Below are 13,994 nucleotides of genomic sequence, written 5' to 3'. Positions count from 1 at the left end.
CTTCCCCTCCAGGCACAGGACACCGTCAGATGAAGCGCGTGTTCAGTAACAAACACGAATGACTGGCAGCAGTGGCATTACAGCAGCACTACAGGAATCCTTTAGGAAACACTTAGAAAACATCTGTAGTGTTTTCCCACTGGTAACGATGGAAGAAACGCTAAGTTGTGTTCTTGTTGGGTATGTCTGTGTGTCTCCCAACATGCCTGTTCTCATGAGAAAGCATCAGTGACGAGTGGGTATTCAGGGCACTTAGGAGCCCGTGTGGAAGCCCCGGGCACACAGCTCTGACGTCCCCGGCCCGGCCGCACTCACCGTCCACGAAGGCCTGCACGGCCTTGTCCACGTTGAAGTCAAACTGCTGCAGCACCAGCACGATCTCGTTGTTGCTCTTGTTGGGAACCACAGAGCGGACCGCATAGATCTGGGAGGGGAGGAGGGGGGAGGAAGGGAAGCGATTTAAACATCTCCCACTCGGGGATCTCTCATCGGACGCAATGGCAGGTGTGGGAAAGGCCTGGGCCCTCAGCCTGTGCAGGCGTTCCGGCCAGCGGGAGCGCACCCTGCAACCACCCGGACACCCGGTGCTGTGCCCACATGTCTTACAACGGTCCCTTTGTTGGGACTCCAACGGCGAGTGTGAAAAGCCAGCTACCCTCCCCGGGGCTCCAGATGCACACCGATGTGTGTGCGGGGGGATATGGATGTGCTCTGTCCGGGCTCTCCCTTCCCTGGCTCCAGGGGGTCTCTGGGCCTCGTGGACTCAGGGTCTCCACTCCGCACAGTGGAAACTGTCACCCCGAGGCCACCGGTGTGCTGGGAACTCCACCGCGGTTTACAGAGACGGAGAAACGTGGGCATTGCGTTGTTCGAAATGGCAGTCTTAGCCACAGGGCAGAAAATGCTCCCAAACACACGTGTGAAAACCAAGCATTTCCAACACAGCAAATACATACGTGAGAGCAAAGGAGTGCATGAGATTAGGCTGACAGTCAATTTTTAATGGCCTGTATGTATTTCTTAGTCAAAAATAGTCTGGCTTAGCAGGACTGATCTCTACCTCCCCGGCAATTGCCATGGGGTGCTCTATCCACGTTAGCAAAGCCTGGCTCCCCAGCTTCCTGTCAAGGAGATTACTGCAGCTGCTACGGACAAATACGAGGGTGCTGCCTGGTGCCAAGGTAAGTGGCATCAAAGGGGTGACCGAGGCACAATCTTCAGTGTTTACATCCATGGTGTGACCAGTTGAGTCTGTGAGTTGCCTGCAGTTCACTGTAATCAGATTCATGGCTTATGGGTTGTATGGGTATGGAGGTAATGTGGCTCCATTGACTAGAACATTTAGTTATTATGTTAGGAAACAGGTAGCCTTCTCCGTACAGAGCTGTACATATGAGAATTTAGATTATAGAGGCTCTGACACTACAGATCAGAAAGCTGGATTTGAATCTTAACACTCAAAACCGCTGACTCTGTGGTGTTTACTGAGGACTCCTACAACATATGTATTTGCATATGTGATTCAAGATTTCTCTGTGGTTTTTTTTTCTATTCTCACACTTTATGGTTCTTAGTTTTTCTAGCCTCTGTATTGAAAAACAGTAACTGCTTCAAATCTAAGTTGTTTTTTTTCTCTCTTTTAAAAAATCCATTCAGTGACTATTTTTTGAATGTCTGTTGTGTGACAAGGCATCAAACTTCCTGGAACTTACAGTCTAGAGAGAAATGTACACACTCATCAGATGATCACACAAACATATGCCAGCACACGGTGATAAAATCCATAAAATCTTATGACAGGAAGACATGCATGCCTTTATGCAGGTATGCAGAGATGTGAAGTGAGAAGAGATGATGGGAGGTAAGGGGAAAGGCATTTTAGGCAGAGGGGCCAGCATGAATGAGAAGTAAGGTGCAGATGAGGAGAGTGGCTGGAGGTAACTTAGGAGGGAGGCAAAGGGTGGGGCTTTTAGAGGGTAAGATAGGCCAGAGATGGCAGGGACCAGACCATGTAGGGCCCACGGGGCTGTGCAAAGGATGCAGGTCTTCTGAGCATCCCTCAAGGATGCTGACAGGACCTTCTATTAAGTTGTTCTTACTCATTGATTGTGTTAAAAAAAAGATAACTCTCTCTCTCTCTCTCTCTATATATATATATATATATATATATATATATATATATCTGTGTGTGTGTGTGTGTGTTATGTTCTGCCGTCTCTCCTCTGCAGAACATAATACACTGTGTTTGTTGGGTTAAAGCAAAACACAATATCAACCATGGCTCATAGACACTTCCTTTTCAGATGTTTATACAACAACCATGGTCACATATAGAAAATTTATATGTAAATGCAAGTTAAGGTGTTGATTTTATATACTTATATATTGCAAAAACGATTACCACTACAGCATTAGCTAGCATCTCCATCTCATCACATAATTACCATTTATTTTTGTGGTGAGAACATTTAAGATCTACTTTCAACTTTCAAATACAAGATACAGTATTATTAGATACAATCACCATGTTGTACATGAGATCCCCAGACCTTGTTAAATCTTATAACTGGAAGTTTGTACCCCTTGGCCAATATCTTCCCATTTCCCCCTCTTTTTAAAAGAAGTTAAGATGAGGAGAAAAACAAGAACAAACCTACATCCAATCCAGGGAAGTCATTATCAGCGTGTGCCCAACTAGAACTACAGTGGCCCCGTATTTACCAGAGCCTTGGATATCTAAACATTACATGCGACCCTTCTAACGTAGTTCTTTAAAATAAAATTCCAGCATTTCAACCCACTCTAGTTGGTTAGCATTACACAGAATTTCTTAATAATCACCATTATTATTACCACTTCAGCCATGCTCTTCTAAATAATACAATGCTTAGTTATTAATGACATTAACTACATTATACCTGGGTTTGAACTTAGATTTGGATTTTTCTAAATAAATATTGTAAAGTTATTTTTTCTTTCATTTGATTTTCTCCATACCACTTTCTTTTCTCTAGCTTACTTTAGTGTATGAATACAGAATAATACATGTAACATACAAAGATGTGTTAAGTGTGTACATTATTGGCTTTCGGTCAGCAGTAGGCTTATTAGTAGTTACATTTTTGGGGAGTCAAACGTTACCCTCCAATTCTTGACTGTGCGGGGAAGAGGGAGGGGCATGCCAGTAACCCACTACCCTTGCGTTGTTCCAGGGTCATCAGTAGTATCATTAGACCAGAGTTCTCAACCCCCCTACACAGCTGTGTGATCAGTAAAGACCCACAATCCTTTATAATAAAAGCCTAATATGCAAATTGACCAAACGGCAGAGCAACCACTTGCTATGACATGCACTGACCACCAGGGGGCAGATGCTCAATGTAAGAGCTGCCCCTAGACCGCAGGCCCCAGACCAGCCAAGGTGGGTACCAGCGGGGGGTGGGGAGGGAGGATGGGGGGGGCATTGTCCCACTGATCGCTGGCGAGGCCTAGGGACCCTACCCATGTACGAATTCCATGCGCCAGGCCTCTAGCTATGGAATAAGTATAACTAACGGTTCTACCTGTTTCCAGTCTCTCCCCTACAGAACATAATACACTGTGTCAGGTTAAAGCAAAACACAGTATCACCCATGGCTCATAGACACTTCCTTTTTAGATGTTTATACAACAACCACCATAGTTGGATATAGAAAACATCCATCTGGTCATCTTACACATCCTAGCTCTGAACGTATCCTTAGAACATTATCAACAACGGAATTCTGACAGCAAATCTAACTGTGAATATTGCATATGAATCCCAGAGGAAGACACTTCACCTCGGCGGGAATATCAAGTTTTTTAAAAAGTAAGAGAAAGAGGGAAACAATAGCTTCTGCTTATTCTTGGATATCCTGTGGTGACATCGAATTCCAGTGAGATTCTGGGCCACACCGTTTCTGCTTTCATCACTGAACTCTGTGGATGTGAAGGGCGTGGTGTCGTCCCACCACCTTCTTATTCATAGTCACTACCCTTACTTTCCTGAGAAAACAATGGTGAGAAAGATGGTGAAACCGTGTGCACACACACGTGCGCATAAAAACACAGGAACCCCACAGCATCACTAAGAGGCAGTCCCATCCTAAGGCTCTAAACGGGCAGCGGCTGATGTGCCTGCTGCTGCAGCTTCACACCCAAGCCCACTGCTCGGAGCTGCACTCCTCTGCATCCCTCTGGGGTACTGATGCCATAAATCAGTGGGCCCGGCGGGGCCGCCAGGCACCCGGCCAGCCAGGCAGCCAGCGGGCGCAGGCTGACAATCAGGAGCCCTTATTAGCAATTGGCTTAGCAACCGCCTTGCCTTTCCCAAATCACGTTCCCCTGCTTTAGAAACTGGCCCTTTGCACCTCAAAAGTGGTTATGGTTTCGCCTTCAGCGTGTTAAGCTCCCCTTCCCTCCTCTCTCTGGGGCTTCCTATCTGGCCGGGCAGGTTTTGGCCCGTTCTGCCTCAGGCCCGCCTGCTGGCATCGCGCCCTCACCAAGCAGAGGCTGGGCTTCCATAGCCTTTCCACTGCAGCTTCCTACCTTCCCCTCCCTCCTCTGGACCCCGTGGTCCGGTGTTAGAGCTGCTAGCAGCTTCCTCCTTCACACTGTGCACTTTGTGAGCCTGTCTGGGATGGCTCCTTAGAAATCCTTCCGCCTCGCCCATGAGTCATTGAGACTGTGCCTGGGTTTCAGAGATGGGTCAGACCCGTGTTCAGTCTACCCGCACAGCGGTGTGATCAGTAAAGACCCAGCATGATCACATAAACATAAACCCCACTCCCTCTGCTCCAGGCTCTCCCCACAAATCCACCCCCTCCCCCCTCGCTGCCAGACGGCTCTGCCCAGAGCAGAACGGCGGCCCTTCACCACCTTCCTTCCTGAGAACGAAGCCAGTCTCTACCACCTGGCACTCGGGGCCATGAGCAGCGGGGCTCCAACCTGCTCTCCCAGCGCCCCTCCTGCTCTGCCCTTTACGGACAAGCACAGCCCAGTGCTGGCCTCCCACCCCCACTGCTGTGCATTCTGCCTCTGACCTGAGCTGTGTGTGTTTGTCTGAACCTTACATTCCAGCTGAAATGCCATGTGTCCCATGAAGTCCTCCTCCCCATCCCTTTCAGAGGTCATCCCTGCTGCCTTTCAATTCCCACAGCCCTGAGCAGTAGGTCTCTCTCTCTCTCTCTCTCTCTCTCTCTCTCTCTCTCTCTCATTGTTTTAAAGGGAGAGACAGATACATCAATGATGAGAGAGAATCATGGATCAGCTGCCTTCTGCATGCCCCCTAGTGAGGATTGAGCACACAACCCAGGCATGTGTCCTGATGAAAATCAAACCGTGACCTCTTGGTTCACAGGTGGACATCAACCACTGAGCACAGGGCTGGGAAGCAGGAGGTCTCTCTTAACACTTAGCACCTGTTACTCTATATCCACATGTTTGGTACACACTGTCTCCCAGGCAGAGAGCGCAGACTCCTCCTCTCAGACACTTGGTGCAGGATCACCATGCCCACTTGGAGGAGAGCATGCCAATGTGTAGGTACACCAGGCGGCTGCCTTGAGTCACCAGCGTTTTTACCTTCCACAGTAACAGACTCCGCTGACTGCGATGTAACTAAACATTACATGGGCAGGAAGAATACACATATGTTCCTTCAATTTCAGTAACAGAGAGGGAAAAATATTTGTAAGACTCGATAATTTTGCTCTCTTTAGAACATACTCATGGTGTTTTGTGGCGTTTTAAAAGTATAAAGTGAGCCTGGCCGGCATGGCTCAGGGGTTGAGCGTCAACCTATGAGCCAGGAGGTCACAATTTGATTCCCGGTCAGGGCACATGCCCGGGTTGCAGGCTCCATCCCCAGTGTGGGGCATGCAGGAGGCAGCTGATCCATGATTTTCTCTCATCATTGATGTTTCTATCTCTCTCCCTCTCCCTTCCTCTCTCTGAAATCAATAAAAATATATTTTAAAAATATGAAATGGCATAGTAACTACCTATCCTTCCGCAGCTCAGCCCAGCAGACAGATAGTGGGTGAGCTCCCAGTGAGTGACAGGTGCGGAGGACAGGGAGGGGAAGCAGATGCAGCCCCTTTCTTCACCACCACCACCCCCCCTCTCCCCCCGGGGAGGGACAGGGAGGCGAGGAGCCTGGCCGTCTATGCCGGGAAGTATGTGCTCATGCTGTGTGTCTAGGAACAAGGCGCGGTGGTTCTCAGAGAAGCCTCAGGCCAGTCCGCCGGGGAGGCGAGGATCCTTTCTCGAGGAGCAGCCAAATGGCAAGGAAGGAGCTTTGGGATTCAACACATCCGGGTCCTATTCCTGGCTCTGCCACGGGCCAGCTCTATGACCTTGGATGAACTGCTTAACTAATTGAGATCTGGTGGTTCTGGGGCAGTAAAAACGAGAATCTTACTTGCTAGAGTCTCTGTGACAATGAAGACATGATACATGAAAGTGTCTGAGAAAGGACTGGGCATACATTAGCTGCTCAACACATTTTAAAAAGAAAAAGGTGGGGGCATTCACACTGGGCCACGAAGGAGAAGGGTCTCTCGGGTGCGAAGGCTGGCGTGTCTGTGCAATTGGAAGAACACGTGGCGAGTATGTTGGCCAAGACTCATTTGGGGAGACGGCCCTGTACACCTCCCTCCACAGGTCGGTGGGTGACAGGGGACCGAGGCTCTCCTCGATCCCGCTCCCCTTGCTGCAAGCCGACGGGGACACAGAAAGCCCCTCTCGGGGGTCACTAACAACACTTAGTTTTTCTCCCTCTCATTCTCTCTTTATTTATCCAAGGCTGGATAGAGCAGTCACAAAACAGCTACAGTCATTACACACCTAGAGAGGAAACCAGATGTAATCATGTAAATTTAAATATACACGGAGTGTCCAGATGATTATAATCTCTGAACGCATAATAATCTGGCCACTTAGTGTGTATCCTATATAATAAAAGGCTAATATGCAAATTGTCCCCTCGACCAGGAGTTTGACCAGCAGGCAGGCCCATGTCCCCTCTCCCTGGCCAGGCTGGCTGGACCCCACCCATGCACGAATTCATGCACCTGGCCTCTAATAGAGTAAATACACACACACACACACACACACACACACACACAATGAGTGGCCAGATTATTATGCGTTAAGAGATCATAACAATCTGGCCACTCAGTGTTTATGTAATTGCAATTTATGCAAAGCGAGTGACAGGAAGGCGGCTATCAGAACACAGGAATGATGTCACAGTGTCAGGAAGCAGCCTGGCCGAAGAGAAGAGTGGCCCAGTCAGATCCTCTGCAGTGGGGGCTGCTCTACCCCACACGAAGGGGCGAGCAGGGGCCTTTGGAGCTGCCTTGCTCCCTGCCTTTCCTGCTTCCTGGACTTTTCCTGAAGCCCCCTCGAGGCCCCACCAGACCTTGGTAATAACCCTCTTTCTACCTGCACTAGTTTGAGAGGGTTTCACTTTCTAGAACAAGCAGCAAAGAGCCTAGAGGCGACAGTAGCAGCTAGGGATGACAACACAACAATAAAGCCCAATAATGAGTCCAGCTGGCAAAGGGGAGAAAGGGGCCATGCCAAAGATAAATTCCACTAACCGGCAATGACGTGGGAGATGAGAGATGCCTGACCTGCTCACATACCTCTGCCGGCCCTCGCGCTGCCATCATTATTCACGGATGTGACCCTTTGCCTCCCTGGGATGTGAGTTCCTGAGTGACAGGGACCGTATCTTTATAGCCACAGGGCCGGGAACAATGGATGGCCTTCAGCAGATGATCCATAAATGTTTGTTGAACAAACAGATGAAGGAATAAATGAACAAAAGGAAGTAGAGAGTCTAATACGATGGCCGCGGAAACATTCCAGTTTACTCATTCACTTTTCTTTCACTGCATCTCTGGATTCAGCACAAAGCATCACTCGGTATTAGAAAGCGCTCAAGCCCAAGATGTAAGGCGAGCGCCCAGGTCCCAGGAGCAGCCTCTGCCTGGTCCTAGCCTCCTCCAGCAGCCTGTGGTCTGGGAGGGGAGCTCAATCCTATCCCTGCCGGAAGGACAGCAGTCACCCAGACAGCAGCCGCCTTTCCCACCAGTGAAAACCAGCGTGATTCACGGGTTTGCCGTTCCTGAAACTTTGAAAGGAATTTTATAATCAGCTCTGGTCACATTTCTCAAAGGCTGAGCCACTCGGAGACACCCTAGGAACAGCTCGCTCTGCTTCACTGGCCGGGCCACTAACACTGTCTTCACACTAATGAAGGCAGGTCTCCCGCGAGTCTTCTCGGGGAAGAAAATACTCTTCGCAGACCAGTACCTCCGCATCATGGATAATTCCATAATTTAATTGCCTTTCCCAGCATCTACTGTCTGCCAGCAAAAATATATGCATGAGTTGTTGTCGTGTTCTAGTTGGCTGACTTCTGGGGAATTAACACCAAGGGTACAAATCAAAATTAACTTTTTTCTTTTTTTTTTTTTTTGGCAGGAAACCAGGATAAGAAGGAAAAAAATGAAGATTGGAAGGTGGAGGAAATGCGGTTTTCACAGAATCATGGGAAGTTTAAAGCGAGGCTTTGCGATCATCTAGCTGTGGCTTCTCAAACTTGAAAGCACCTTCCTGGGGACTGATTAGAATGCTGAGTCTGCGTCAGAAGCTTGGGTGGGGCCCAGGATCCTGCATCTCTAACAAGCTCCCAGGCGATGCAGATGCTGTTTGTTCAAGGAGGTGGCGGGCAGAGGCCTCCCCGAAGGCCTCTATGCCCTGACCGCCCGGAACCTGTGGGCATGTTAGGTCACATGGCAGGTTAGGGCTGCGGACAGCATTGAGGAGGCTGTTAGTCAGCTGACCCGGAGATGGGGAGGTTATCCGGGAAGCTCTCAGTGGGCCTGATATAACCACAAGGGGCCTTATACATGGAAGGAGGAAGGAGGAAGGAGGAAGAAGGAAGGAGAGAGGGTTCCAGAGATGCCATGTGACAAAGACTTGACCCGCCATTGCTGTGTCTGGAGATGAAAGGTGATCATGAGCTGAGGAATGCAGACAGCTCATGGAAGCTGGAAAAGGCAAGGGAACAGTTCTCCCTGAGAGCCAGAAAGGAATGCAGCCTACCCACCCCGGAGTTCAGCCCAGTAAGACCCACCCAGAACTCCAAAGCTGTCAGAGAGAAAATGTGTGTTGTTTGAATGCACTATGTTGTGGCCATTGGCTGCAGCGACAGGAACCTAACACCATGGACCACGTGCTGAGGAACGGAAGTTGACTCCTTTGGTCCTCCGACAGGAAGATGTCTTTCTCTTTCCCACCAACGCTCCTGTGTTTAAAAATTACCCCTTCCGGAGAGCTGTTCTCTTTCCCCAAACCCACACGTTTTGAAGGAATTCTGTTCATTCAAGCCAGGTATTTCTGCCGGAAAGTGAGATAAACCTGACAGCCTCTGCCCCAAGGAGCTGACAGAACAGTAGGAGAAGAAGGCAGAGTCGTAAATAACAACTAACTCAGGAGTCACTCTGACAACGAAATCCCTCTGAACCTCACCTGTTCTCCATCCTTTCATTCCCCTTGCCCTTCACCGGGGCAAAGCCTTCCTGCAACCATCTCAATCACAATCCCCCGAAGCACTGGGCTGCTTCACTAACCAGGGAAGGCGCCAGCCACTAGGAAGAATGTGAAGAAAGGGAGGCAAGACAGGAGATAAATTATGCAACAAAGTCTCAGAGGAAATGCAAAGTGAAGGGAAGGGAAGGGAAGAAAAGAAAAAAGATACCAAAATCCACGTGGAAAGCAAGCTTTGGAAAGGAGGAGGAGATGGGGGATGGTTCTCAGAATTCTGAGAAAGGAGGAGAAGAGAAAACGGAGAGTGAATATACAATAACACTTTGAGATTGTGGAGAGGACCTTTAAGCCAACCATTTCCTCTGGGTGAGCATTTGTAGGTTCCGCTTAGGGCTAAAACAGTGGGACGAGGTTGAGAGCGGCTCTCTGGGGCTGGGGAGGAAATGGCCTGGATGAATGGAAGGACACTGAGCGGGACGAAGGCCCACGAGCGCTGACAGCACAGTGCTGTCACGGGGCCAGCTGGCATGGCTTTCCCTAGCGACTCTCAGTAAGCGAGGAGCAGGCGCAGAGCAAAGGAAGGCCCCACGGTCACAGCAGGAGCATCACAGCTGAGACTCATCCAGCCGCAGACTCAAGGCACCTGTGGTCTGTGATGGGGAGGACGGTGGGCGGGCGGCCAGGGACGAGAGGTTCTTCGGAGAACAAACAGCAGATGTTAGAGAGAGCGAGGGGCGGAGGGAGGGAGATGACAAGAGGATGTGGCCAGAAAGGGGATGCGAGATGCTGCCAATCCTTGGTTCTGGTTCCGCCCCTGGTGAACATCAAACAGACAAGCTCAGCCTTTCGCTTTCTCCACGGAAACGGGGTGTGCCCCAGGACTCCATGTTGTATGTGTAGACACGGGCTCTGCGGCAGTTTTTCACAAGCTGCGCTTCCCAGGCTTGCCAGGGTGCAGCCCCTCTGCGTGGTCCTGCTGAAGCAGCAGAGGTGGCCGATCGGAGCCGAGGGCCGTGGGGCCGCCTGCCTGGGCTGGAACCCGCACATCCACGAGAGGAGTCTGAGCTGGCACGGGAACTTCTGGGAGCCACATCCGTGCCTGCCTCCCAGGGAGCTTACTTTCAGGCTGACGCACCCCGAATTGTTCTGTGACAAGAGTACCCCGTCTCCCACTTGTGCAGTGACTAGAATGTGCAGACTCTGCTCGAAGCAGCCCACGTCTGCAGCCATCGTCCCACCCAGTGAAGAGGAAGCCGAGTCATCTGGCTTCACACAGGGCCGCCGCCTTCCTGCTGTCCTGGCCACTGAGTTCCAAAAGCCCACTCAGCTCCCGATCGAGGGAGGGGCCTAACCCACCTGCGGATGGGGACCCGCTGTGGCCACGGGAGAACACAATCTGCCTCAAAGGGTCAAACACAACCGCCACCCAGATTTCTTCCCATCAGCTCTGGGGCTAGACTTTGTCAATTCGCTAAAGTTTTGGGAGAGGAAAATAATTGAACAGTTGTTATAACACTAAACGAAAATCAATAGCATCAAGAAGTCATATAACGTCTTTTAATTCCTAATAACCTAACGTGTAAAGCAAGAGATACATACTCAAGTGGACTTTTCTCTTATCTAAGAACATCATGAAATTAAAGTCTGATGACCAAAGTTATCTTAAATCTGATAATTTAAGATTTGTCTATGATACATTTTTCATAGCAGAATTCTTACCTTTAATCCAACACTTGCAGGACACACACACACACACACACACACACACACATGCACGCACGCACGCACATGCACATGCACACACACACGTGTATATATTTCAAAAGGTTGCTATTTGTAGCAGCTGCCCCTCTAATCTCTATTGAAACAAGCCACGGACTTCATACACATTTCATCTCACCCATCTGGCACGCACGCACGCAATCCTGCTTGTTTTCTATAATTGTGTTTGATTCTTCCTGGTTCCCCAGAACTACTAGCTAGACGTGCACATAATTTAGGGCAGTGTGAGCGCCTGAGGCCACTGGAGGTCTGTTTCCCGCCAGCCTGTCACACCCACACAGCTCAGGGCCTTGGTAAATACCTTCTCTGATGAAATCCATGTTTGGATTTATTCGTCAAGACACAAAAGGCGACATTATTTTCACAAGACATTTGTTTTTGGTATTTTAATCAGAATGGAAAAGTAAGAGAGTTTTAATTTATCTTCTGCTTCTAGCTTAAGACTATTCTGTGAAAACCTCTTCTTTGGGATTTAAGGCCTCTGCTTGGCTGGGGGTGGGGAGGGTAATTACCGACATCCACCCTCCCTGTGGCTGCCTTCCCTCGTTCATTCACAGGACTTTCCAGATAAACAGTCCCATAAAAGTGTAAGTCGCTAATAACTGCTGATCAATGCAAGAGTAAAGGAGTTAATTACCCTTTGGTCGATGCCAGAATGAAGGAGTTAAGTTAATCTCCCAATTACATCAGCCCTGGCTATTCCTCACCGTGGCATGCAGGAAGGGGGCCATTTGAATACAACGGAAACAGGCACAGAACTCCTTTTTTGGAGGAAGTGTTCACCCACAAATGTTCACCCACATGCCTTTTTATTTTTTATTTTAATAGGATTTACCAATTTAAGAAGAGGCATGCTAGCCCGCCGGCATGGCTCAGTGGTTGAGTGTCCACCTAGGAACCAGGAGGTTACAGTTCGATTCCCGGTCAGAAGACTCCCCTCTCTCAGTGGCACATGGCTCAGCTGGTTCAGGGAAAGGAAGGTCTCAAGTTTGTATTTAATTTACTAATTACTTCAGAACAGCGGTTCTCAAACTTTTTTATTAACGCCTTTCAATAAACATATAAATCACTTATGTGTTTGAATTCCCAAATAGGTATTTCCTTTCTAAAGCAAACCTCTCGTTTCTCCTTCATGCTGTGTGGCTACGGAAACCTCCCTCTAGGGAAAGCTCAGGCAACCGGCAGCCCCACCATCACCAGTGGGTCCGCCGCTGCCTCGGGACCCACGCCACCCGCCCTCAAGGACGCCCCAGCCAACACCTGGGGCGATGCGGTGCTGGGGAAAGCTCCCGTCTGGAGGATGCAGGCAGCTCCGGCCCAAGGACTCCCCAGCAGCCTGCAGAGACTTTCCTAGAACCACGCTGCCAGTTGACACCGCCTCCCCCACTTTCTTTTCTTCTCCCGCTTCCTGCAAAGATGCAAGGCCCGCATGGAGGTCTGTAGACTCGCCCTACCTGCTCGTGCTTCCTTCCCCTCATTTTTTCTTCTGTTAGCTCCCTCTGCCCCCCAAATCGGTCCCTCATCTAGCCCGATCTTGGCGTCTCGGACCTTTCTTCAAATGAACACACACATGCTTCTCCCACCAATATGCTTATCCCAAGCCGTCCTAATGCATGCCCCGCTCCCTCTTCCTGTGGCCCTAACAGCTGAGAGTCACCAGTATAAAATCCTGGCTCAGTCATTTGCCTACATATTAATTCATACGTATTTGGGGACGTGAAGTCTATGCTATTACTGTCACAGGAGCTATGGAGTACACAAATAAATTAAGAAGTCCGTTTCTTTTGTAAGCGGCTTGTAACGGAGTTGTAGAGAAACCGCTCACAGAGAAGAAGCGGTTTCAATAATAACCCCGCAGGCAGGCCACTTCCAAGTGCCGCCTCCATCCGTTTGGCTATCTGCCCATCCCATCCACCTGGACAGGTTTTTAGTGCTCAAGGTCCGGAGAGAAGAAACCACGGCGGTGTTCTCATACTTTCATCTGCGAAAATGGGATAATGGAATGTGAAGGACCGTCATGGGAGGTAACCAGAAAGTTGGTGAAATACCCATAAACCCCAAGGGCTGGCCAACAGAGATAACTTCTCCTGCCGGCCACCAAGGTTTCAGGTTTGGATGTGCTCTTGTATTCCTGAGCGTTAATCATCTGTGTGACATGTACATCTCAGCCACAGAGCGGACGGGCTGCAGTGAGAGGCTGGCAGGGGAGGGGGCGGGGGGGGGGGGGGGGGGGGGAGAAGCAGGACAGAAACCCGGTGAATTCTCCCCGCCTGGCTGCGAGAAAGCGAGGCGATGCTAATCCCGCAGTAGTGGATCTCTTCTCATCCCCTGAAACGGAAGCTGACATTTCCACTCATTCATTCAGTGCCTCAGACTCCCTGTCAAGTCTCTTTCTCTCCCAGTTGCCAAGCAACAAAAACAGCAAGCTCTGTGCATAAGCATCAGGCAATGACTGTTGTCAAACGTCTCTCTTGTCTTAGGAAGGGGAGCCTAACAGTCCTTTTCTAAGAGAAGCTGGCGACAAGAACCTGCCCGCCGGGAAACAGGAAGCTGTGGTTTGGTGGTCTTGTGTGTGGCTTGGTGGTCTTGCTGTTGGAACTTCAGGGTTGGGCTGCATTGACGTAAACACC

At 49.7% G+C, this 13,994-nt stretch overlaps 1 protein-coding gene across 5 annotated transcripts in view; it reads right to left on the bottom strand.

The window, feature by feature from the left end:
* The window catches only part of SPATS2L (spermatogenesis associated serine rich 2 like), a 137,704-nt gene that overhangs the window by 47,780 nt on the left and 75,930 nt on the right, over positions 1–13,994 (bottom strand). For all 5 annotated transcript variants that reach the window (XM_084893219.1, XM_084893217.1, XM_084893216.1 and 2 more), the window contains one exon: positions 316–424. In XM_084893219.1, coding sequence (XP_084749345.1) covers positions 316–424 — 109 coding nt within the window. The remainder of the gene's footprint in view (positions 1–315; positions 425–13,994) is intronic.

This window comes from Pipistrellus hanaki (assembly GCF_964339955.1).
Source record: "Pipistrellus hanaki genome assembly, chromosome: 8".
Classification (NCBI taxonomy): Eukaryota; Metazoa; Chordata; class Mammalia; order Chiroptera; family Vespertilionidae; genus Pipistrellus; species Pipistrellus hanaki.
The sequence above is the reverse complement of the archived record's forward strand: the minus strand, read 5'-3'. Positions and strand labels throughout refer to the sequence as shown.